Source organism: Mobula birostris, chromosome 19 (assembly GCF_030028105.1).
Source record: "Mobula birostris isolate sMobBir1 chromosome 19, sMobBir1.hap1, whole genome shotgun sequence".
NCBI lineage: Eukaryota > Metazoa > Chordata > Chondrichthyes > Myliobatiformes > Myliobatidae > Mobula > Mobula birostris.
In genome coordinates, this window is record NC_092388.1 from 21,915,738 (window position 1) to 21,943,401 (window position 27,664).

General features: G+C 40.6%; 1 protein-coding gene across 5 annotated transcripts in view; it reads right to left on the minus strand.

Annotated features, from left to right (window-relative positions):
• LOC140212473 (PH domain leucine-rich repeat-containing protein phosphatase 1-like) overlaps nucleotides 1–27,664 on the minus strand; it is a 177,787-nt gene that overhangs the window by 48,524 nt on the left and 101,599 nt on the right. For all 5 annotated transcript variants that reach the window (XM_072283321.1, XM_072283320.1, XM_072283322.1 and 2 more), the window contains exons 2-4: nucleotides 14,325–14,515; nucleotides 9,443–9,568; nucleotides 3,450–3,616 (exon numbers count right to left, since the gene is read on the minus strand). In XM_072283321.1, the coding sequence (XP_072139422.1) occupies nucleotides 3,450–3,616; nucleotides 9,443–9,568; nucleotides 14,325–14,515 (484 nt within the window). The remainder of the gene's footprint in view (nucleotides 1–3,449; nucleotides 3,617–9,442; nucleotides 9,569–14,324; nucleotides 14,516–27,664) is intronic.

The following is a 27,664-nucleotide window of genomic DNA, read 5'->3' on the forward strand; positions in this document are numbered from 1 at the left end:
GACCATAGAACCTTCTTCCAGCTGACTTCAGATGTCCCACATGTCTCCTGGAAAACTCTAGGTGAGATTTCATATGTGTTTTTTCCAACAGTGGCTTTCCCTTTGCCATTCTCTCTTAGAGCTGTGACTATCGAAGCACCCGGGCGACATTTGTTACACTCGCAGTATCTCCCACTGAAGCTTGCAACTCATTCAGAGTTGTCATAAGTCTCCTGGTGGCCTCCTTCACTAGTCACCTTCTTGCATGGTCACTCAGTTTTTGAGGATGGCCTTCTCAAGGTACATTTACAGCGGTGCTATATTCTTTCCATTTCTTGATGATTGACTTCACTATACTCCAAGGGATATACAGTGACTTGGAAATGTTTACGTATCCATCTCCTGACTTGTGCTTTTCAATAACCTCCTTGTGGAATTACTTGGAGTATCCTTTTGCATTCATGGTGCAGCTTTTACAGGATACTGACTCACCAGCAGTTGGATGTTCCAGATACAGGTGTATTTTTACTACAATCAGTTGAAACACCTTGCCTGCACACAGGCCTCCAAAAACAGATCTCCGTTTAACTAATTATGTGACTTTTAAAACCAACTGGCTATACCAGTGATAATTTGGTGTGTCATATTAAAGGGGGGGAGGGGTTGAATACTTATGTAGTCAATTATTTTGTGTTTTATATTTGTAATTAATTTCGATCACTTTGTAGAAATCTGTTTTCACTTTAACATGAAAGAGTCTTTTTCTGTTGATCAGTATCAATAGAGCCATATTAAATCCACTGTGATTCAATGTTGTCAAACAATTAAACATGAAAACTTCCAAGAGGAAAAATATGTTTTATAGGCACTGTACATCATAAACAGCAGAAATCTAACACTGATCCCTGCAAAGCACTAATGGTCACAGACATCCTGTCAGAATAACACCCTTCTGCTCTCCGTCTACTATGGCCAATTTAATTTTGAATCCAATCAATCAAGTTTCCATGGACCTTATGTGCCTTAATCTTCTGGATCAGCCTATTGTCAAAAGCTTCATTGAAACCCATGTATACACCACCCACTGCCCTACCATCAGTCATCTTCATCACCTCCTCAAAAATCTCAATTCACTGGAGCTCATCTTCATTTGACAGAGGAATGGCATAGAGTAACTTAACCCAACTCAAGGAACATAGGAAACTATCAAAATCGGAAAAAGAAATCACAGAAAGAGCAAAACAACCTTCTAAAATATATATAACTACTGTGAGGAAGACAAGCAAAAAAAAAATCACAACGATCCAGAGAGTTCACAAGACCAAAAACACAACAGATTGTTTTATCTGATCAAAGCAATGACAATGCCTAATATTCAAATATCTGACTTGTGAGCTTTTTTTAAAAAATTGTACCAGAATATGAAATTTAAATACAAGTAAAAACCCAAATGGAAATCTGAAACAAAATAAAAGAATGTGCCATAAAAACTCATCAAACTTTTAATGTCTAAAATAGTGGTCTAAATCAGACAAAAAGAGTGCATAAGAAATGGGTGAGCAAGCTCAGATTTTCAGTTCACTTGGCAAATGTTGAGAAAATGTTATATCAACAGCGGGAAAGTCTATATGTTTATAAGGATAGAGCATAAAGAAGGCAACTTGCACAGATGCCTGAGGAAAAAAGAACTTTCGAATAGTATAATTATTAAAAAAAGTTGAGTATACTTGTATTCAGTTCAGGATGTTCCACAATTGCTCTCAATCAAGTTTAGTTTACTGAATAAGTAAGTTTAGTTAGGTAGGGGTACAATAAAAAACCTGCTTGCAGCAGCATCACAGACACATAGATTCTGACAATGCGCAGAATATAAGTTTATCAGTGAAAAATAGACTGCAAAATGAGATAGTAGTGCATGAAAAATAAAGCACCATCAGTAACAAGTTCTCAGAGGTTCATAAGATGGTCTACAGTGTTTTGTTGCTGAGGTAGATTAAGGGTTGTGCAGATTGGTCCAAGAACCTTATGGCTGTAGGACAGCAGTTGTTCCAGAACCTGGTGGAGTGGTAGTTTGGGTTTCTGTACATACAGCTTGACAATAGTGGAAAGAGGACAGCATTCAGGTGGTGGGAATGCTTGATGGTAGATTTGTGGCAGCAGCTCCCGTGGATGCTCTTACAAGTGGAGAGGGCTATGCCTGGGATGAATTGAGTTAGGTCCATTATCGTCTGCAGTCTCTTATGTTCTAATGTGCAGGAATTGCCATACCAGACTATGATGCAAAGAGTAAGTATACTTTCTACAGCGTATCTATAGAGGTTTTATTGGAGTATTTGGTGACATACCAAAACTCCTCATGCTTCTAAGAGAGTAGAGGTACCGGTGCCTCTTTTTCATAACAGCATCTATGTGCTTAAGTCATGATTTTCTAATAAGGACCTAGAAACACAACCAATCAGGCTGGAGATGGCCAAACTGAAATAAACAGTGAACACCACAGATCCAGATGAATGAGTGGTAAAATTCAGAGGAATAAAATACTCTTGAGAGAAAAGAAAATTAAAATTACCCCAATCAGAAAATGTTTGAGTCTTACCTATTAAAATGGCACGATAAAACGAATATCCTTTCCCTCCCCGATTGGACCTCAACCAATCTGGTAAGGCTACATCATGAACAAAATTCACTTGCAAAGGGAAAGAGCCAAAGTCATCCAGATGTACAGTAGAATAGAGATTCTATATTATGAGCACAAAGTCAGTCACAACCATAACTTAATCACAGGTCTCTATTCAATGTGTGACCTCTGACTTACCTTTCTAATGTATAATGTGAGTGAAAATTGTTGTATTAAAATATCTGTTATGAAACAACACATTTCATTGGAGGCTGGAAGCTACTAAGTGATCTATCTGCAGGTATTGTTGTTTTTCTATAGCTGCATAAAGGACAGGTCAGAATAACAGGACATTCACTGAAGAAGCTAAGAAATGAATATATTGTGTCAGAAAATCTGCTCAAGAGCAAAGTTAAGAATGTTTTAAATAGGATGTCATGCAAATGCTTAAGTATCAGCCTGCTGTAAATATTGATGGGTGTATTCAGAACTAAATACATTCCACCCAAATATTTCATCCTATTGAAGTATAATATTTAGAATTTCACTGACACTAACACTGGGATGAGGTCAACGAAAGCTTGGGGATATCACTGCCTGGAAGTTGCTCTCCAACTCATATATTATCCTGACTAGGAAATTTCGCAGATCCTTCATTATTGCTCAGTCAAATCCTGGAACTCTCCCCCTAACACCTTTAGGACTGCAGCAATTCGAGAAGGCAGTTCATCATTTCCATTCAGGGCAACTAGGTATGATGCAACTGAATGCCAGCTTAGCGTAGAAAGCTCGTATCTTTTGAATAAATATTAAAAATAAAATAAGGCCAGACATTGAAAATAAAAATAGTTACCTCTGAAGGTCACTCAGTCCTCCTGGTGCTCCAGGCTCTGAATTTTGCTTGAGAAAATTCTGTTTAAGGTTCAAATGAGTAAGGTCCTGGCTATAGAAGAGGTTACTTGGGAGAGCTTCCAAGCTGCAGCATGATAAATCAACTGAACTAATTCGCTGGGACACAATCTGAAAGAACAAGCAAAAAAGTTTCTCATTTTGGAAAGCCTATTTCACTGATTTAATTAGAGGAGCTAAGGAGTGCATGGCAGCAGAAAATCTGTTCCAGAGCAAAGTTAAGAATGATCCATTTGAAGATTTTCATAAAACATTTGCATCTTCTGAAATCAAATGCTGTAGGAAAACCTTCAAATGGATGAGCTGTGAGACCTTTTTAACAAAGGCATAATAATATCAGGTGAAATAAAAAAAAGTCTGTTAACTTCATATGGCACTTGTCAAATAACCTGAACATAATGCATTTCATAAACATGCACAGTATTCATGCATAACAATCAAAAATCAAACAACTATATTAACTACTCATTGTAAAAATCATAGTGATTATATTATCGAAGTTGATTTCTAATGTAAACTATTTTATTCTAGCCCCTCCCCCCAACATTTTTCCTATGTCCAATTAAGTATTTTCCCTCAAATGGCTTTCCAAATAGCTTTTATTTCTACCACACTAACAAATAATGAGTTCAAGATTATTTCCACTGTCTTTGTAGAAAAGTTCTTCCTTAAATCCTGGGTGCCTTTTGTCCTCACTTTAAATCCAAAACAGAACAAATATGCATTTAAGGTTTGTGCATAAAATCTGGCTCTAGTGCAAGGTAAGGAGACAGGGTTGTAAGGCCAGACATGATTTCTGGCCCAACTCATTATCTATGCTGAAAGTACATGAGAGTGAGAATGCAAGCGACTCCGCTCAGCCTTGAAATGTTCAACTGAGTTTTAATGGATTAATGCAGCAATAGTGGAAGACCTGGCAGTAGATAAAAAAATGAAAACTGCCATTTGGATAATTTAACACAGATTTAGAATTATAGAACACTACAGTACAGAAACAGGCCCTTTGGTTCATCTAGTTTGTGCCGAAATATTATGCAGCCTAATCCCATCGACCTGCACCCGACCATAGAACTCCCGTCCACATACCTATTCAAACTTCTCTTAAATGTTGAACTCAATCTCGCATCCACCACTTCCGCTGACAGTTCTCACCATCCTCAGAGTAATAAAGTTCCTCATCATATTCCCCTTAAAAATTTCACCTTTCCCTCTTAATATCTAGGTCTAGTCTCACCCATACTCAGTGGAAAGAGCCTGCTAGTATTTATCTGTCCACATCCTTCATCGTTTTGTATACTTCTTTCAAACTCCCCTCACTCTCCTATGCTCCAGAAAATAAAGTCCTAACCAATTCAGCCTTTCCCTATAATTCAGGTCTCAAGTCCTGGCAACAATCTTGTAAACTTTCTCTGCACTCTTTCAATCTTATTGATACCAAAGTTAAGTTGTATGCCCATGTAATTATATACATATTTTATCAGGATTATTTGCATTCTATTCAATGCTTTGTTTTACTGAAATCTTGATGGCACATTTAAGATATTTTTCTTTCTCTGCTACTTAAAAAAGCTCCGGCACCAAAAGACAAAAGAGATTTTTTAAAGACATGCTTATATTGTCATAATAACAACATGCATGGGCAAGATGATGTTATGACAATATAAACAAGTCTGAAAAAAAGTTTAGCATGGAATTATTTAATATTAAGAGAATGTTACTGTGGACACATATTCAAGGTGGAAACCAAATAAAAATCCAACTACTCTGGGATCCATCAGTTTTCATCATTTAAAAAACTTTCAAATTGCTGGACAAGTAAACAAATTGTTAGGTTGAAATCTTATTGCGGCTGTGCCATAGGTTCAGTTTTCCCCTTGATGCCCTGTGCCCTGCCATAGTAGACTGTGGTGTTTAAGATGGTGTGAAGATGGAGAAGAGGCATTGGCAAGAGAAAACTACTAAATAAACAGGATATTGACAACAGTTCACAACTCAAATTATTCTGTATTGCCAATGAAACTATTTATATTATGGTGTTATCAATATAGCAAAGTTGGAGGCAAACATCATCACTAACACATTTACTGCACAGAGACCATATCATTGCTCGTTTCAGTGTCACTTCATCAGCTGCTAGTAATTATGCTAATCCCCTGTCCTGCCTTTCCTCTCCATATTCTCCTTATCAAATATATATGCAATGCAATTTAAAAAATATTCAACTGAATTGAATTGACTTTATTTCTTACATCCTTCACATACATGAGTAAAAATCTTTACGTTACGTCTCCGTCTAAATGTGCAATGTGCAATCATAGTAATTTATAATAATTTATAACAAATAGAACGGTCAATGTAACATAGAATACATGCAAATCAGCCTGAGTTAATCAGTTTGATGACCTGGTGGAAGAAGCTGTCCCGGAGCCTGTTGGTCCTGGCTTCTATGCTGCAGTACCGTTTCCCGGATGGTAGCAGCTGGAATAGATTGTGGTTGGGGTGACTTGGGTCCCCAATGATCCTATGGGCCTTTTTTTCACACCTGTCTTTGTAAATGTACTGAATCATGGGAAGTTCACAATTACAGATGTGCTGGGCTGTCCGCACCACTCTCTGCAGAGTCCTGTGATTAAGGGAGGTACAGTTCCCATACTGAGCAGTGATGCAGCCAGTCAGGATGCTCTCAATTGTGCCCCTGTAGAAAGTTCTTCGGATTTGGGGGCCTATACCAAACCTCCTCAACCATCTGAGGTGAAATAGGTGCTGTTGTACCTTTTTCATCACACAGTTGGTGTGTACAGACCACGTGAGGTCCTCGGTAATGTGGATGCCGAGGAACTTAAAGCTGTTTACCCTCTCAACCCCAGATCCATTGATGTCAATAGAGATTAGCCCATCTCCATTCCTCCTGTAATCCACAACCAGCTCCTTTGTTTTTGCAACATTGAGGAAGAGGTTGTTTTCTTGACACCCCTGTATCAAAGAGATGACTTTTTCCCTGTAGGCTACCTCGTTATTGTTTGAGATTAGGCCAATCAACATAGTGTCATCAGCAAATTTAATTAGCAGATTGAGCTGTGGGTGGCGACACAGTCATGGGTATACAGGGAGTAAAGGAAGGGACTGAGTACACAGCCCTGAGAGGCTCCTGTGTTAGAGTCAGAGGGGTGGAGGTGAGGGAGCTTACTCTTACCACCTGCTGGCAATCTGACAGGAAGTCCAGGATCCAGCTGCACAAGGCAGAGCCAAGGCCGAGGTCTCTGAGCTTCCTGTCGAGCCTGGATGGAATTATGGTGTTGAATGCTGAACTGTAGTCCAATCACAGAATAACAGAATGGTTACAACACAGAAGGTCACTGATGTTTTATGTACCAGCTAATTGCAAGAGTTGTCTAATTTGTCCAATGCTCCTGCCCTGTCCCCACATTGAACTCTCTTTTCAATGCACAAGAAAATCTCTTTCCACTACTACTCCTGACAGCCTGCAAAACGTTCCATCAAAAATGTTGATCAAAAACATTCAAAGTTGAGAATCATGGTTGCCCATGTACAAAGCCACGCTGATTATTATTAATACCTAAGCTTCTCTCAATGCAGATGGGTCCCTTCACTCAGAATCCCCTCCAGAAATTTCAGTAACAGTTAGGTTCGTCAGCCTATAGTTCCCCAGGTTATCTTTGCAGCCCTTCATCAATTAAGGCACAACATTAGCCACCTTCCAGCCTGCTGGTATTACATCCATGGCAAGGGAAGATAGCCATAGGGGACAGAAATTTCCTTACATTCACATAATGTCCTCAGAAACACTTGGTCAAGCCCTGATGATTTAGCCATCATTATCTGCCTTAAGACCAACACACCTCCCCTTTTGCAAGTGGATGTTTCAGGAGATCACTATTCTTTTCTCTGAGCTTCCTACATTCCATGACATATCCTATAGTGAAATAAATACAGATGAAAAAGTACTAAGTCCTTCCCATCTCATACTGCTCTCCATATATATGATCACACTGATCCTTAAGGGGATCTATTGTCTATATAGTTATCCCTTTGCTCTTAATATCCCTTCTGTACCATAATTCCAAACAAACTTATCTGCCAATTCATGGAGCTAGGACTTAGCATATCCACCAGCAACTAGATCAATGACTTTCTGACCACAATCAGTGAAGAAAGCCTGCAACACCTCCAGCATGATACTTTAATAAGCAGTAACCCACAAGCCTGAGTCCCCAGCCCCTTAATTTATGCTCTATACTCTCATGATTGTGATTCTGATCTTAACTCCATGTGGGCCAGATTTCAAATGCTGAAGACATGGTGTACAGGAAGGAATAAGAGAGCCTGATAACCTGGTGTCAAGATAACAACTTGTGTCAGCAAAACAAGAGCTGATGATTGACTTCAAAAGGAGGGTGGAGTATATCTTCTTATGTATCAATGGTGCTGAGGTGGAGATGGTTTGAAGCTTCAAGTTTCTCGATGTAAATATCACCAACAACTTATCCTAGTTCAACCATGAAGACTCTACGGCCAAGAAGCTCACCAACACATCTGCTTCATCAGAAGACGACTAAGAAAATATGTCATGCCTAGTTGACACTCTCCCATTTTTATAGATGCATTATATAAAGCATTCCATCCAGATGCATCTCAGCTTAATCACCGTTTTGCCCCAAGACAGCAAAAAATTGCAGAGTGCTGTGGGCATGGCCCAATCTATCACAAAACTGGCTTAACCTTCATTAACTCTGTCTACACTTCCCACTAGCCAGGAAATCAGGCAAAGGCCCTTTCTACTCTGCTCATTCTCTCTTCACCCATCTTCCATTGATACAAAGCATCCCTTATTTTAAAAAAATACCATTTTGCATTTTTCTTCATTGCTTGAATATTATCTTGAGTTTATACTCTGCCTTAATTGATTTTCCAATCAGTGAAATGCATTATTCACTTTTTACTCTTGTAAGTGAACCACTTCCTCTCCCTTGCCTGGTGCAGTGAAGATCCTCTGGGGGTTGATTAAAAGGTGGTACCCTAATACATCATTGAAGTAGTAAGTTTTGAGCAAGTTTGAGTGAGGTTAATGTTTATACTTTCAGCTGTGATGCCAAATCAGCTAAAGACATTCCATGTAAACATAAAACAGAAATAGGGAAGATACAAATGAAGCTATCTTTGAAAGAGCAGAGTGATAAATCAGCATGCAGAACTGAAAAGAAGCTGCTTCAGAGAGATTTGGGAATAAAAGCAACGGTTGAAGTTGTTGAGTTGGATGATGGCGAATCCAAGAAGATTAACTTGGATACAAGTATTAGGGAAACAGGATTGGATTCTAGGCTAGGATGTGAATAATACTTTCCACGAGGTTATGTAGGTTCATGATTCTGATAAATTCACCATGACTAGACAGTGGTCAGCTTTAATTTGGTTTGTTTGTCCCTCCCTGCCAAAGGAGAGATCCAAGAATTGCATTTGCAATTTGGCCTTACTTTACATTTTAATCTCTGAAAACTATATGTGCTTCACAGCTATCCATGCCCCAACTTATTCTTCTCCATAGCCTACTAACTGTGTACCTAGGCTGTGCCTATCAAAGTAGTAACTGGAACTTAAACAAAGAAAAAACCTTCCAATGTTATTTTCATTACTGGCTAATTAACACAAGAGTACATCTTGAAATACAAAATTGGTAAGTGAACTCTAGTAATCCTTTACAAAAAAGAACTGAATAAACAATTCAGTGGAATTTGCCAGAAGCAAATAAACAAGTTTTGAAAAACTGTTCTCGTGGTTTTCTGCTGTGCCTAAATGACTATCTAATCTTGAATCACAGCATGCAGCACATAAGAAATGTTTGCTTTCTTGCCAAAAGCGATAATTAGAAACACAAGGTTTGACACCTAGGGTTAACTGCACACCCACATACAGACTCACCTTTGAAGCTTGCCGTAGCCAACGTAAATATTCTGGGAAAATATCAAAACTGATGTAATAGGACTGACCCTGTGGTCCTGATGAACTGAAAGCCAAACAGTGCTGGTACTTTTTCACTTCTTCCACCTATAGAAAAAAGAACATCAGTTCCTGAAAGTGGCAAATTTTATATACATCAGTTCCTCAAAGTGGTAAATTTTATACATCTCTGACTACTTCAAAAAATGTTGTTGATCTTCAGCTGTTCAGATCTTTGGCTGGCTCCTGCTTGCCAATGGACCAATATACCTTTCAATATGATCCCAGATTCAATCCTCTGCTGAGAGCCAGTGTAGGATTGTACAAACCAAGATATTTACTGAAGCAAGCAGTCAACTCTGCTAATAGTTGACATCTGGTGAGGTTATAATTATAAATGTATTCACTTATTCAAAATAAATTAAAATACAGAAGAAAGTCTAGAAAACAATTTAAAAGATATAATTAGTTATTTAAATTAAGTACCACTGCTCACTTTAGCCCTGTAAGTAAATTTCTTCCAAATAATTCCTTACATCTGCCAATCTCTATGTGAAAAACTTACCATTTAAATATATCTCCTCCCATCTTAAACCTATGCCCTCTATTTTCAGACTTCCCTATCCTGGGGAAAACGCTGTGACTATCCACCGTACTTATGATTTCATAAACCAATATAAGGTCCCATAAGACCATAAGAAATAGGAGCAGAACTAGGCCATGCAGCCTATCGAGTTTGCTCCATCATTCCATCATGGCTGATCCTCGGTCCCACTCAACCCCAAACACTGCCTCCCTCTGGTGCTCCCCCCCCCCCGCCTTTCTTCCATGGCCTTCTGTCTCTTTCACCAATCAACTTCCTAGCTCTTTGCTTCATCTCTCCCCCTCCAAGTTTCACCTATTGCCTGGCATTTCTCTCTCCCCTCCCTCCACCTTTCAAATCAATCCTCAGCTTTTTTTCTCCAGTCCTGCCGAAGGGTTTTGGCCCGAAATATCAACTGTACTTTTTTTTCCCATAGATGCTGTCTGGCCTGCTGAGTTCCTCCAGTATTTTGCGTGTGTTTATATCCAATTAGCTAGCTCACCCTGGATCACATACTATCTAACCTTCAGGACTAACTTACTATTTGAGATTTTGTTGGAGATCTTGATAAAGTTGTAGCTAGAATTATGCAGACAACTACAGGAATCATTCTGTATTTTAACATCTCAAAGCCATTGCCCTTGTCAGTGCTCTTAGTCAGTTCCTCAAAAAACTGCATCAAATTCATAGGACACTATTTCCCAAGCACAAAGTCATTCAGGTTATCCTAATAAGTCCTTGCTTTTCCAAATGCAGAAAGATTCCGTCCTTCAGAATCTCTTCCAGTAAATTTCCCACCACCGATTTTAGGTTAACTGGCAATATATATCCCTAGCTTGTTCTTGCAGTCCTTCAAAAATAAAGGCAGAATATTATCACCCTCTGGTGTGCAGGTACCTTATCCATAGCTAAGTAAGATACACAGATCTCTGACCAATGCCTTATAAAGCTTCAACATTACTTGCTTACATCCTTGCTTTTGTATACCAGTCCTCTCAAAATGAATGCTAATGTTGCATTTGCCTTCCTTACCACAGACTCAACCTGCAAGTTAACCCTTAGGGAATCTTGCACAAGGACTCCCAAATCCCTTTGCACCTCTGATTTTTGAATTTTCTCCCCATTTAGAAAATATTCCATGCCTTTATTCCTTCTACCAAAGTGCATGACCATACAATTCTCGACACTATATTGCATCTGCCACTTCTTTGCCCGTTTCCCCGATCTGTCTAAGTCCTTCTGCAGACATCCTGCTTCCTTAACACTATCTGCCACTCCACCTATCTTTGTATCATCCTCAAACTTGGCCACAAAGCCATCAATTCCTTCATCCAAATCGGCATACGAGGGGTGATTGATAAGTTCGTGGCCCAAGATAGAAGGAATCAATTTTAGAAAACCTAGCACATTTATTTTTCAACATAGTCCCCTCCTACATTTACACACTTAGTCCAGCGGTCGTGGAGCATATGGATCTTGAACCTCCAGAAGGTGTCCACAGCAGGGGTGATTGATAGGTTTGTGGCCTAATGTAGAAGATGAGTTATACGGCTCTCTTTACATGCACGTGCAGTTCAACTCTTTGAGTGATTATGCAGAAAGCTTGAAGTTAATAACTCATCAGGGGTGATTGATAAGTTCGTGGCTTAAGGTAGAAGGAGATGAGTTATTAACTTCAAACTTTCTGCATAATCACCCAAAGAGTTGACCTGCATGTGCACATAACCAGAGCTATATAACTCATCTCCTTTTACCTTAGGCCACGAACCTATCAATCATCCATCTGTGGACACTTTCTGGAGGTCCAAGATCAATATGCTCCATGACCGTTGGACTAAGTGTGTAAATGTAGGAGGGGACTATGTTGAAAAATAAATGGGCGAGGTTTTCTAAAATTGACTCCTTCTACCTTAGGCCATGAACATATCAATTATCCCTTGTAAAACATGTAAAGAAGTGGTCCCAACACTGACCCTTTTGGAACACCACTAATCATGATCAATCAACCAGAAAAGGCCCTATTTATTCACATTCTTTGCCTCCTACCAGTAGCCAATCATTTATCTATGCAAGTACCTTCCTGTTATATCATGAGCTCTTATCTTGTTAAGCAGTCTCATCTGTGGCACCTTGTCAAAGGCCTTCTAAAACTCCAAGGAAACAATATTCACTGACTCTCCTTGAACATTATTTCCTCAAATAATTCTAAGATTCGTCAGGTAAGATTTCACCTAAAGGAAACCATGCTGCCTTTCCCTATTTTATCATCTGCCTTCAAGTATCCTGAAACCTCATCTTTAATAATAAACCCCAACATCTTTTCACCATTGAACTCAGGCCAACTGGTCTATAATTTCCTTTCTTCTGTCTCCTTCCCTTCTGACATATGCAATTTTCCAGTCCTCAGGAACCATTCCAAAATTTAGTGCTACTTGTAAGGTCATTACAATCTACAATCTCTTCAGCTATGCCTTTCGAGCCCTGGGGTGTAGTCCATCTGGTCCAGTTGACATATCTACTTTTCACACTTTTCAGCTTCCCAAGCACCTTCTTCTTAATAATAGCAACACCGCTCACTTCTGCTCAGATTTCCTGCATTCTGTCAGTGTCTTCCACAGTGAAGACTGACGTGAAAAACTTATTAATTTTGTCCAACATTCCTGTGTCCCCTAAATACAAAATACTCTGCAGATGCTGGTGTCAAAGCAACACTCACAACACGCTGGAGGAACTCAGCAGGTCGGGCAGCATCCGTGGAAACGATGAGCTGATGTTTCGGGCCGGAACCCTTCGTCAGGACTGTAGAGGGAAGGGGCAGAGGCCCTATAAAGAAGGTGGGGGGAGGGTGGGAAGGAGAAGGCTGGTAGGTTCCAGGTGAAAAACCAGTAAGGGGAAAGATAAAGGGGTGGGGGAGGGGAAGCAGGGAGGTGATAGGCAGGAAAGGTGAAGAAGGTTCAGGGGAAAATACAATGGGTAGTAGAAGGAGGTGGAACCATGAGGGAGGTGATAGGCAGCTGGGAGAGGGGGCAGAGTGAAATAGGGATAGAGAAAGGGAGGGGGAGGGAATTACCGGAAGTTGGAGAATTCTACGTTCATACCAAGGGGCAGGAGATTACCTAGACGGTATATGAGGTGTTGCTCCTCCAAGCTGAGTTTAGCCTCATTATGGCAGTAGAGGAGGCCATGTATGGACATATCTTAATGGCAATGGGAAGCAGAGTTGAAGTGGGTGGCTACTGGGAGATCCTGTCTGTTGTGGCGGACAGAATGGAGGTGCTCGACAAAGCGGTCCCCCAATCTGTGTCAGGTTTCACCGATGTAGAGGAGGCCGCACTGGGAGCACCGGATGTAATAGATGACCCCAACAGACTCACAAGTGAAGTGTTGCCTCACCTGGAAGGACTGTTTGGGGCCCTGAATGGTGGCAAGAGAGGAGGTGTAGGGACAGGTGTAGCACTTACGCATACAGGGATAAGTGCCGGGTGGGAGATCCGTGTGGATCAGGGAGTCGCGGAGGGACCGATCCCTGCGGAAAACGGAGAGGGGTAGAGAGGGAAAGATGTGCTTAGTGGTAGGGTTCCTGCGTCCCCTATTATTATCTCTCTAGCATCCTTTTCCAGTGGTCTGAGATCCACTCTTGCCTCTTTTACTCTTTATATATCCGAAAATACTTTTGACACCCTCTTTGATATTATTGGCCAACATATCTTCATATTTCATCTTTTCTCTTTTTATGGCTTTTAAGTTGCTTTCTGTTGGTTCTTAAAAGCTTCTCAATTCCCTACTTTCCCAATAATTTTTGTGTATTACTTGTCCTCTCTTTTGCTTTGATCCTATCTTTGACTTTCCACGTCAGCCATGGTTGCCTCATCCTCCCTTTAGAATACTTCTTCATCTTTGAGATGTATCCTGGATCATTGGGGCCTCTTTTGTGAGAAGTATGACCTGTACAAAAGGACAGGTTACACCTGAGCCCCAAGGTTCTGTATATGGTTGTTTGTCTGGTCTGCGCTTGGTTTTGCTGACAGAATCCACATTGGTAGCACAGAAAGCAGTAGACAAAGCTGGATGTGCATGTGAATTTTTGCCTCATCTGGTAAGGGTACATTAATCTCATTATGATGGTGAGGGAGAAAGTACAAGAACAAGTGCAGGGGATTATTAGATTTTTCACTTTTTACAAAGGTAGCAATAATTTTCCAGAAAGTTTCTTAAATTACTTTAAAACTTAAATGTCGATTATATAGTATATTCCACAAGTAACAAGTATTGCTACAATACCTTTCCACCAATCAAAGGCAGTACATGCATTTTTCCAGATTGGCTATTTTTCACAGATGAAACAATCAAACAAGTACCACACAGGATAACTTGACGCCGGGTCCACTTGTGAAGTTGCATTTTTCCCTTTCGAACGTTGAATAGCCCGAATAGTTGAATTCGCTCTAAGTGTTCAATATTGTAAGGTTTTCCTATAAGGCAAAGAAAACTATGAGCCATTTGGCTTGGGTGAAACAAAAAGATGAACTATTATTTAATTTGAAAATGGCATCAAAATAATTCAGAACAAAAGAATGAGAACAGGATGAATAGCAGTAGGTTAAGTTGTGATATCTCATGATTGATCAGCTTGCTAATATCACTTAAGTGTGGTGATTTCAATAACCGATTGGAAAACGCAGCAAATCAATTCAGGAGAGGAAAGACACTTCCAAACATTCAATATCATTGACAGGTAGCTAGTAAACCTTGAGACAGGACTTTTATCAGCTGTCAAAACCATCTGTCAGCACAGATAACTGAGCGAGGTCCTATGTTGTACCTCCTCCAATGTTCTAGGAGACAGATTTCCAGCAGAAGACTCAGCCCACAACTCTTCTGAAGTGTCCTCATTACCACTGAGGGCTCAAAGTTCAAAGTAAATTTATTATCAAAGTATGTATATATTACCATATTTTTAAAATATCTACAGCACAATACAGGCTATACTTTTAAGGGACAATACAGATCCTTCAGCCCACAATGTTGTGCCAACCATGTAAGCTACTCTCGAAACTGCCTAGAATTTACCTAGCACATAGCCCTCTATTTTTCTAAGCTCCATGTACCTATCTAATAGTCTCTTAAAACACCTTACTGTATCCGCCTCTACCATAATTGCTGGCAGTGCATTTCACGCACCGACAAACCTCTGTGTGAAAAACATACCTCTGACATCCCGCTTATATTTACTTCCAAGCACCTTAAAACTATGCCCCCTTATGTCAGCCATTTCAGCATTGGGAAAAAGCCTCTGGCTATCCACACCATCAATGCCTCTCATCATTTCATACACCTCTATCAGGTCACTGCTCATCCTCTGTCGCTCCATGGAGAAAGACCAAGTTCACTCAGCCTATCCTCATAAGGCAGTGGTCCCCAACCACCGGGCCGCAAAGCATGTGCAACCGGGCCGCCAAGCATGCGCAACCGGGCCGCCAGGAAACGATATGATTTGGCGATACGAGTCAGCTGCACCTTTCCTCATTCCCTGTCACGCCCACTGTTGAATTTGAACGCACACGAGCCTCGCGAGGTCATTACGCACGCGTTATCCATGTCAGCACGGCAAGAAGATCAGCTCCTCGAGCTTGCAAATGACGGTGGGCTGAAAAGCATGTTTGACATAACATCTCTGGATTCTGACATTCCGGATCAAAGAGGGTCTAAATATCCTGAGATAGCCACGAAAGCACTGAAAATGTTGCTTCCATTTCCAACATATCTCTGCAAAGCAGGATTTTCTGCAATGAATGCAACAAAAACTAAATCGCAGAATAGACTGGACATAAGGAACTCCCTTCGAGTATCACTGTCTCCCATCACCCCTCGATGGGACCATCTTATTGCAGGGAAACAAGCCCAGGGCTCCCACTGATTCAGCGATATTGGTGTGTTGCAATGATTTTATATGTTCATATGGGGAAAATATGCGCTGTGTGTTTAATATCCAAACGTTACTTAAAATGCTAATGACATAAGTGACTTAAAGAATTAACTAATTTTCATTCTCTAAATGAGTTTATCTGGAGGGGCCCACAGATCTAAGAATCTCACACGCAGTGTTTTAAATTTTTTTTCTTCTCTCTCTCTCTCTCTCTGTCAAGGTCTGACTCGATGTACCAACTCCCCTGATGTACTGTTCACTATCTCAGCACCAGCTGTAATCTAACCCAAGACAAAACTCTCTTCTCCTTGCACCAAGAAGGTGCCCCTTTTTTATACCCTTCAAAACCCCTGACAGTGGTACATTTCGATGCACTTGGTACTTCCACCAGCACAATGACTTCATCTTCCCGTGAAAAACATGCTTTTCACCATTTTCCACTTGTACTCCCTTAACTTTCTCAGAACATTGCTGTGGACTGGTTCTCGACACAATCCCACTCCAAGCAAACACCATTTTATCTTAAAGACTTCCATTTTATTTTAGTATATACCAAGCGGCAATCACATTTAACTTTTTCCTTACTCCAACGTGCCTTTTGGTACCTGTTTGCCTTTCAGAGATTCCTACCCTTTTTTATGCCTTGGACCCCTACCATTAACCAAGGGGTCCGTAGACCCCAGGCTGGGAACCCCTGACTTAGAACAATTTACAAAGTGAATATGTATCAAATTCAAAACCAAAATACCTCTGTACATTGGAAACGTTCTGCAGCTCAGCTCTGAATAAACATTTCACATCAAGCCAGGAATGCAAATAAAGAGTGAACGGATGGAGAAAGTTACACAGGTCAAAGTTACAGTTGAGTATAAGAGACTAAGAAACTTATAATTGACTTATCACTATATTCATGTGGGGAAAATATGCGCTGTTTTTAATATTAAATTCATTAGATAAACCCTTTTAGAAATGAAATTGTTTGTATTGCCACTTATAAGTGACATATTCCGGTCATGATTAACATCCCCCCCCCAGGGATGCAAACTGTCCCGCATTAGCCGGGACATCCTGTACATTGGGCCAAATTGGTTTGTCCCATACGGGACCGCCCTTGTCCCGTATTTCCCCCACTAAGGTAGAGGATTTCTTATGAAACCTTTCGTGCCGAAATGGAGTAAAGCGAAGAAGCAATTACCATTAATTTATATGGTAAAAATTTTTGAGAGTTCCCAGACCCAAAAAATAACCTACCAAGTCATACCAAATAACACATAAAACCTAAAATTACACTAACATATAGTAAAAGCAGGAATGATATGATAAATACCCAGCATATATAAAGTAGAAATAATGTAAGTACAGTGTAGTTTCACTTAACAGAATCACCAAAAACGATTTGTAGGAAAAAACTGGCACGTATACTTCACGCATGCGCACACAGGTGCCCGCGCAAGGCTTCATGGTCCTGGTAGTCTTTCTCGGGGTAAATACAATGTATTTGACTGCTACTCTTATTCTTTGGCAACCCTTAGCCCACACCTCCACCCCGGTCAGCTGGTTCGCAAGAATATTGTCAATCAACTGGTCTGCGGTGCTAAAAAGGTTGGGGACCCCTGTCATAAGGCATGCTCTCCAATCTACACAACATCCTTGTAAATATCTTCTGGACTCTCTCTATACTATCCACGTCCTTCCTGTAGTGAGGTGACCTAGACATCCCACCCTGCAAAAACTCATTTCAGGGAGGTAGCACCATCAATTTGCGGGAGACTCCCGGATCTTCCGGGAGAGGTGGGATGTCTGCAATGGAGTAGCTCCTTAGCAGCTAGCCAGCTAGTTTAAATAACATTAGCTACGCTAATGAACGAATGACACCTGTTAAACTCACCTCAATATGTCTTTTACATTTTAACCCACCACGGGCAATAGAAAAGTCACTGTTGCAAACAGTGCAGCGAGCAACACTGTCATTATTTTGACCCCTATTAGGCAGGGGTACACTTCACTGTAGTCTGGGCTGACGTACGTTTTATATTTTCTTTTTTTTTTGGAACGCTCTGCCATGGTGCGCTCTCGCTTTCTCTCGCGCTCTCGCTTGCTTTCTCTCTCGCTCGCGCTTTCTCTCTCTGTCTCGTGGTCACTCTTGCACTCTCTGTCTCGTGCGCTCGCTCTCAAAAAATTTGATTTCCGTGATATTGTGTATAATTTGCGGGCATCAGGGAGCCGCTATTAATATGCGGGAGACCCCCGGAACTTCCGGGAGAGGTGGGATGTTTGGGTGACCAGAACTGAACACAATACTCCAGGTGGAGTCTAACTAAGGTCTTGTATAGCTGTAACATTACCTCATGGCTCTTGAACTCAATCCCACGGTGATGAAGGCCAACACACCGTACACCTTCTTAACAACACTGTCAACCTGCGTAGCAGCTTTATAGACACGGACCCAAAGATCTTGCTGTTCCTCCACAATGACGAGAGTCTTCCCATTAATACTATATTCTTTTTTCAAATTTGACCTACCAAGATGAACCTATTCACACTTATCTGGGTTGAACTCCATCTGCTACTTCTCCGCGCAGTTCTGCACCCTATCAATGTCCCGCTGTAACCTCTGACAACTCTCCAGACAATCCACAACACCCCCCAACTTTTGTGTCATCAGCAAACTTACTAACCCACTCTCCTACTTCCTCATCCAGGTCATTTATAAAAATCACAAGGCGGGGGTCCTAGAACAGATCCCTGCGGAACACCACTGATCACCATCCTCCAAGCAGAATACGAACCATCTACAACCACCCTTTGCCTTCTGTGGGCAAGCCAATTCTGGATCCACAAAGCAAGGTCTCCTTGGATCCCATGCCTCACTACTTTCTGAACGAGCCTCATATGGAGATCCTTAGATTCATTTACCTTGAGATACTATCATTAGATTCACTTCCTTGCTAACATTTAAAGAAAAAAGATATAGAATAGAATTTTATGAATACAGTACTATATATAAACAGACAAAGACTGTAAAATCCTTTGATCCACCAACTAGCAGTCATGGACATAAATACCAGGACTTAGTTTGCACTTGGTTACAGCCAGATTAGCTCACTAGTTTGCCTAACACAGAAACAAAATTACTTCCCTGCTGCTCACACAGTTAGCTCCCCACTGCATCACCAGGAGGATGATTAACCACTTTGACGACCTTACATATGATTAATTTGCATTTTAATGCATGTGAATGCTGCTTTTATCATGTTATGTGCATGTCATAGTCATAGTCATAGTCATACTTTATTGATCCTGAGGGAAATTGGTTTTCGTTACAGTTGTATCAACCAGGAATAGAGTATAAATAAAGCAATATAAAACCATAAATAATTAAATAGTAATATGTACAAGCCAGGAAACAACTCCAGGACCAGCCTATTGGCTCAGGGTGTCTGACCCTCCAAGGGAGGAGTTGTAAAGTTTGATGGTCACAGGCAGGAATGACTTCCTATGACGCTTAGTGTTGCATCTCGGTGGAATGAGTCTCTGGCTGAATGTACTCCTGTGTCCAACCAGTACATTATGTAGTGGATGGGAGACATTGTCCAAGATGGCATGCAACTTGGACAGCATCCTCTTTTCAGACACCACTGTCAGAGAGTCCAGTTCCATCCCCACAACATCACTGGCCTTACGAATGAGTTTGTTGATTCTGTTTACGTCTGCTACCCTCAGCCTGCTGCCCCAGCTCACAGCAGCAAACATGACAGCATTGGCCGCCACAGACTCGTAGAACATCCTCAGCATCGTCCGACAGATGTTAAAGGACTTCAGTCTCCTCAGGAAATAGAGACGGCTCTGATCCTTCTTGTAGATAGCCTCAGTGTTCTTTGACCAGTTCAGTTTACTGTCAATTCGTATCCCCAGGTATTTGTAATCCTCCACCATGTCCACACTGACCCCGTGGATGGAAACAGGGGTCACCGGTGACTTAGCCCTACTCAGGTCCACCACCAGCTCCTTAGTCTTTTTACAGCTGCAAGCATGTTTTTCATTGCACTACTGCTTACATGTGCATATGACAATAAACTCTATTTTGACTTTGAGATGGCTTTTGTATCAGCAGACAGGCCCTCCCATTCAGGGAGCCAGCTCAGACAAGATAATTTTGTGCAAATAGGGTGAAAAGCTAAAGAACTCTGGCTCAGTCAGACGCCAGGAAGAAGTTGGTCCCTGGCCTTAGTCGGCAACTCTGGAAATGGCAAGGTGCAAATTTAGTGAACATTTCCACTTAATTTGTTTTCCTAAAAAATATCCACCAAAAAGACTGATACTTTGGGCAAACAAGAGACAAGCTAAGTACAACAAACAAGTGCAAGAGATCAAGCAACATTTGTGGATGAAAAAATATCAAATCTATCAGCTTCCATTCCTTATATCAAGCATTTTTTCCCTTCAAATGAAGATCAAAGCTGGTCCCAATTTCCTAAAAATAATTTTTTTTTAAAAATTGCACTCCTACTTCCTCCTAGATGATTTACATGAACACCCTGGTGATACTTCCGAATTGTCTCTTTTTGAGATAGGTGGGGGTAATGAGGCCCGTGAAAGGAAGGAAGAGATGCCAAGACCTGCTGAGCAGTTCAGAGCATTCCACAAATACACCATACCATATGCAGTCCAGCTTTCAAAACAGACTTATTAGTAGACAGCAAGCAATATTGCAAAATATTAGTGAGTTACGGGTGAATACACATTTAGATGAACTGGTCTAACTTAACAGCTGATTTTGATACGCCTCACAAGTAAACAGCCACCACCCTAAACTGTCTTCATGACATAGAATGAAGAGCTACTTAGGGTCAAAGGTGAAATATATGTTTTATTCAGATACTAAATTAAGTTTTCCTGTTTGTCACATATAATTCCTTTTTAATGTCTGAGTATGCTAACAGAACTTAAATAGGCAATTTTGTTCTCATTAGATTTTTGTTGTCAATACCAACGCTTGTTATTCCTCCCACCACTGCTGACACCCATGCATGACTCATTTTATTTGAGCCTCTGACAACAATCCTCTTACTAAATATTGGTGATATCAGTTATATAACATATAAGACGACCTGCGCAATTAATGTGTATTTTATTTAATTGGCTAAATATGTTAGACAATCACCACTTGCCAAAAGATTGATTGTACTCTTTATAGTTGACAAAAATCACTCCATATCTAAATATAGGAAAACGATAAATGACTCATTTCTTGATTACTATGTATGTAACTAGTAGGAAGTACAGTAACGGCAGAAAATGCTGCAATGTGAAGGCAGTAAATGAACAAGAACATAAATTTCCTGAAAAATCTTAATTTTTTTTTTAAAAACAAAGTTATCAGAAATCCTGGATTCCCAAAGTGAATCATGATCAAAACTTACTTGGAGCCAAAATCTGCACATTTTAGGAGAAAACCCCTCTAAGCACCCGGACAGCATATTTATTAATATAATCCAAAAAGACCATTTAAAAATCTACAAGTAAAACTGTGAACATTATTGAGTTTCCATTTTTCCAAATTCACATGTGACAAACCATAAATGACCAAGTGAAGGTTAAGCAGTTTACTGCAAGAAGAGTGCATCTACAGACATCTACACAGATCTCCATCACATTGTTTGCTGAATACACAAAACTGCAGTGTCCATTTTGGTCACATTGTAAAAGTATGGTAGAAACACAATAAAAATCAAAACAGTTACTGAAATTGGCTTATAAACCATAGATTGGTGCAAAGAGGAACAAAGAAATATAAAATACATTTTGCAATATAGCAGCAGGATGCACATCAGCAGGAACTGTGGGTTCTGACACTTTTGCTAGCAACATTTTGATTCCAAATACTTAACTGAAATATGTTAGCAAAGATTTCAGGTCAGTTATCTTCTGCATAAATTATGAAAACAAGCAAAACCAATAATATTAATTTTGCTGGCAACTTGCTGGCGGTTTGATGTTTATCTTTCGAAACTTTATCTATGACGCATGGCTCTGGGGTTGAACACCTAATGGGATTTTTCTTTTTTCCCCACTTTTCTTGCTTAGTAGGGGTTTTTTCTCATCACAATTTTTTTTCAATTTTTATATAATGTTTTTTTTTCTTGAGACACTGTGAGTGTTGTTTACTTAGATGTACTCCTGTTTATTTTGGAAAAAAATATAAAAAGATTTGAAAAGAATTTTACTGGCCATATATTCTTCTGAAATTCCAATGACTTAGAGGCATGTGATGTGGACTTCCAATTTAGACATCTGATTATCTCCTTTCCATTCTAATAAATGTTGATTAAATTTTTTCAGAAGACCTGGTCATTTTTACAACAAAAAAAATCCTTTCAAGTATTATTTTGACAGGGGTTTAAAAGGGTTAATGAATTGATTAGATCCTCAGTTAGTTCCTGATACGAGCCTAGCCAATGGGGAAGAATACTAGAACACAGCTAGAAAAAGATTAGAAAATGCCAAAGTGAGAATAACACTCCAATGGGAACATTTAAAACACCTGTGATATTTCAAACAAAAGAATTCCAGTTATTCATAGTTATCAACTGCTTCACAATATTCATTTAACAATAAATAAATACAGTTAAATTCTGATAACCCAACATACAAATGTTTGAATATCTAGATAGTTTTGCATATGACTTGAAATTAATAGTCCAGAGTGGCAGAAGGTGAGCAGTCAGAACCAGGGTCCAGAGTATGGCCTCAAGGAGAGTTCAGACTCTGAGCTGGGTGCCTGGAGTACTTGTATATTTCCTGTTCCCTTTAAACTAGTGTTCACTGCAAAATTCATTATAGCTTTGAGTAATGAGTACAAAAAGTGAAATAATTGTGTTTTGGTATCAATAACATCCAATAGTCCAGCTGCAGCTTTTAGGTCCAGGGATACCAGTCGCTACACGGAATTCAGGCGTGAACTCCAGAAAGCCATTAAGGGCACCAAGAGGCAATATTGAGCCAAGTTGGAAGCCCAGGCTAACCAAAGGGATGCCAGTAGACTATGGCAGGGTCTAAATGGGATCACTGGGCGCAAAGAAAAGGCTGGGAATATCAATAACTGTGGCGCTTCTCTTCCTGACGAACTTAACATATTCTACGCAAGATTCCTGAAGATAAATCCAAGGAAGGTGACGGGCCCAGATGGCGTCCCAGGACAGGTTCTCTGGGCCTGTGCAAGCGAGCTAGCTGGAGTATTTGCTGACATCTTCAACTGCTCCTTGCTTCAGTCTAAGATCCCGTCGTGTTTGAAGAAGGCAACAATAACCCCAGTGCCGAAGAAGAGCAAGGTGGCATGCCTGAATGACTATTGACTTGTGGCTCTGACATCAATTGCTATGAAGTGCTTCGAGAGATTGGTTATGGCACACATCAACCACAGCCTACCGGTCAACCTCGACATCTCTCTGGCCCTACATTCCTCCTTAGAACACCTGGAGAATAAAGATGCATACGCAAGGCTCCTTTTCATTGACTACAGCTCTGCCTTTAATACAATCATTCCAAATAAACTGATTCCTAAGCTCCGGAACCTAGGCCTTAGCACTCAGATCTGCAGCTGGATCCTCACAGACAGGACCCAGGCTGTAAAAATAAGGGACAAACTCTCCTCTACATTCACTCTGAGCACCGGTGCCCCACAAGGCTGTGTACTCAGCTCCCTGCTGTACTCACTATACACCCATGATTGTGTAGCCAAATTTCCATCAAACTCAATTTATAAGTTTGCTGATGACACAACAATTGTAGGCCATATTTCGGGTAATGATGAGTTTGAGTACAGAGAGGAAATTAAGAACCTGGTGGCATGATATCAAGACAATAACCTATCCCTTAACGTCAGCAAGACAAAGGAATTAGTTGTTGACCTCAGGAATAGCGGACCGTACAACCCAATTTACATCGGTGGTGCGCAAGTGGAACAGGTCAAAAGCTTCAAGTTCCTCCGGGTCAATATCACAAATGACCTGACTTGGTCCAATCAAGCAGAGTTCACTGCCAAGAAGGCCCACTAGCGCCTTTACTTCCTGAGAAAACTAAAGAAATTTAGCCTGTCCCCTTAAACCCTCACTAATTTTTATAGATGCACCGTAAAAAGCATTCTTCTAGGGTGCATCACAACCTGGTATGGAAGTTGTCCTGTCCAAGACCGAAAGAAGCTGCAGAAGATCGTGAACACGGCGCAGCACATCACACAAACCAATCTTCCATCCGTGGACTCACTTTACACCGCACGCTGTCGGAGCAGTGCTGCCAGGATAATCAAGGACACGATCCACCCAGCCAACACACTTTTCATCCCTCTTTCCTTCGGGAGAAGGCTCAGGAGCTTGAAGACTCATACGGCCAGATTTGGGAACAGTCTCTTTCCAACTGTGATAAGACTGCTGAACGGATCCTGACCTGGATCTGGGCCGTACCCTCCAAATATCCGGACCTGCCTCTCGGTTTTTTGCACTACCTTACTTTCCATTTTTCTGTTTTCTACTTATGATTGATAATTTTAATATTTACTAATTTTTTAAACTATTTTTAATATTTAATATTTGTAATCCAGGGAGTGGGAAGTGCAGAATCAAATATCGCTGTGATGATTGTACGTTCTAGTACCAATTGTTTGTCGACAATAAAGTATAAAGTATAATCTGGAAAGCTTGCTAACCTGATATCACCATATTCCCAAGGGTCAAACAAGAGAAAATCTGCACATGCTGGAAATCCAAGTAACACACACAAAATGCTGGAGGAACTCAGCAGGCCAAGCAGCATCTATGGAAAAGCATACAGTTGACATTTCGGGCCGAGACCCTTCAGCAGGACTGGAGAAAAAATATGAAGAGTCAGGGTTAGAGGGTGGAGAGAGGGGAAGGACAAACACAAGGTGATAGGTGAAACCAGGAGGGGGAGAGGGGTGAAGTAAAGAGTTGGGAAGTTGATTGGTGAAAGAGATACTGGGCTGCAGAAAGGGGAATCTAATAGGAGAGGACACAAGGCCATGGAAGAAAGAAAAAGGGGGAGGAGCACCAGAGGGAGACAAAGGGTATTCCCAGGGGTATGAATGATCAGAGTTTTATTACATAAATAAGTATCAGTTCTTTGAACTATTACTCAAAATTGATTTACTATATGGTATACAATTTTAAAAATTCAAGTAATTGACTTGTACTACTTTGCACACACTAATGATGTTAAGATTTGTTGAGTATCAAAACTGCAAGTTATTTTAAAGATACTATGAACACAGAAAGTTTCTGGTATTTCAAGTTATGAGGCTCAGAGTCTGAGACCTTAATCTGGATTTAGGATGACAATTTTGTAAAGAAAAACACGCACACAAAATGCTGGAGGAACTCAGCGGGTCAGGCATCATCCATGGAAATAAATAAATAGTCAACGTTTCAGGCTGAGACCCTTCTTCAGGACTGAGAAGGAAGGGGGAAGACGCCAGAATAAAAAGGTGGGGAAGGGGAAGGAGGCTAGCTGGAAGGTGATAGGTGAAGCCAGGTGGGTAGGAAAGGTAAAAGGCTGGAGAAGAAGGAATCTGATAAGAGAAGAGAGAGGACCATAGGAGAAAGGGAAGGAAGAGGGGACCCAGGGGTAAGTAATGGGCAGGCAAGAAGAGGTGAATGGCCAGAGTGAGTAAGAAAAGAAGAGAGGAGGGGGAGGGATATTTTTTCCTGTAAGTTCGAGAAATTGATGTTCATGCCGTCAGGTTGGAGGCTACCCAGATGGAAAATAAGGTGTTACTCATACACATCCCTCAGTACCGGGGTAGAACGGCAGCAGAGTGGGTGGCATAGTAGTGTAGCAGTTTGCATAATGCCTTATAGCACCAGTGATCAAAGTTAAATTCCCACCACTGCATGTAAGGAGTTTGTGTATGTTATCCCTATGACCACATGCACCATCTTTCCTCCAGGTGCTCTGGTTTCCTCCCATGTTCCAAAGATGTGCATGTTAGTTAGCTGTACACATGCTATGCTGGCAACGGAAGCATGGTGACACTTGTGGGCTGCCCCAGCACATCCTCATATTGTGTTATTTGTTTATGCAAACTACACATTTCACTGTATGATACAATGTTTCAATGTACATGTGACAAATAAAGCTAACCTGTAATCTTTACTTATTACAGTGCATTGTTGTCCTCTAGTTCAGCTCCCACAGTCTGCTGAAGCTAATGGTTGTTTTACTTAAATCAAGTACTACATTTACTTACCTTGGCACAGGTTACCATTCAGACCATTACGTCCATGCCAAAAAGGATTCCACCAGTTCCATTCCTTTCCTATTTTCTCATATATATGTCTGTGCACTCCCCTTTGATTCTTTTGCCAGTTACCTAAGAGGTTCTTTACAATGGCCAATTAAACCTCCAGTATTTCTTTGGTATATGGAAGTAAATGGGATAGCTTGTGAAAATCCACATACTTATGGGAGAATGCGCGAAGTTTGCAAAGTCAGTGTCTAAGGTCAGGATTGAACCTGAATATTTGGAGCTATGAGGCAGCTGTACTAACTGCTGCACTCCTGTGCTAAACTTATTATGCTATCTGTCACATTCTGCGTGTTCCTAGTATTACTTCGTTTATGAGCTGCTCAAAGGCTTACAATGTACAGTATATATCTTCCATCTTAGCAACAGCTGCTGACTTAGAAATGCTTGGTGCTTACAGAAGATGTGCTGCCATGAGATGGCAATATATTTCAAATATTCATCAGTTTATATTTGTTTATGTGTAATCTGATTTCAAAATCCCATTACAACTTAGAGTCCTTACTCCTAATGTTCCAATAAAATGAAATAAATTGGGATGTAAACATACAATTTAACTACTACTTCAAATAAATTGTACTGTCAGCATAAAATTTCAATACAAGTTTCCAATGGAATAATGAACACAAATAATGAAAATAAAAACCCAGATGCAGGAAATCTCAAATAAAAACATAAAATGATTGACAATTCAGCAAGTCAGGCAGAATTTGTCAAAAGGGAAACAGGGTTTATGATTCTGCTGGAGACTATTCATCAGAACATATACATTTAAATGATACAGCACAAAATCAATGCGGTGTTGCAAACAATTCTCCCTGATTGACTGGACTCTGGTTTCTACATGTTTTGTCTTATTTAAGCTATTGTGTTCTTTTTCAGCAGAAGGGACAACAGTGCATTCTTTTTGTCTGTCTGGTTTCAACCTCCTAAACCACTTTCATAGTCTTCTCTGGATTATGTGTATTTATGCAATTTACAGCATCCTTCTTGGTAGTGCCTATTCCAGTTAGAGGGGTATATGGGGCATCAGGGAGGGGAAGCACCTCTGGTGGGGGAACATGTCGCATCCTTCTCTGGGCAGTTTGTCCACCTTTGGTCCCCACCTGGAACTTAGCTCTCACCTGTGGCTCCCCATAGCTACTTGCATGTGACAGCAGCCACACCCTGGGCAACGGCTTCGACAAACTGGCTAAACCAGGTGAGGGTAGCTGACGGTTCTCAAACCGTCGGTGAGATAAGGAGACGTCTATCCCAGCACGTGAAGACAGACTCCGGCAAACTGAGCAGATAAGACCAATGGAAGGTCCAACAGTCAAGAAGGCGGTCTCTGCAAGTGTCGTGGAACGTATAGAGCAGGACAAGACACAGAAGACG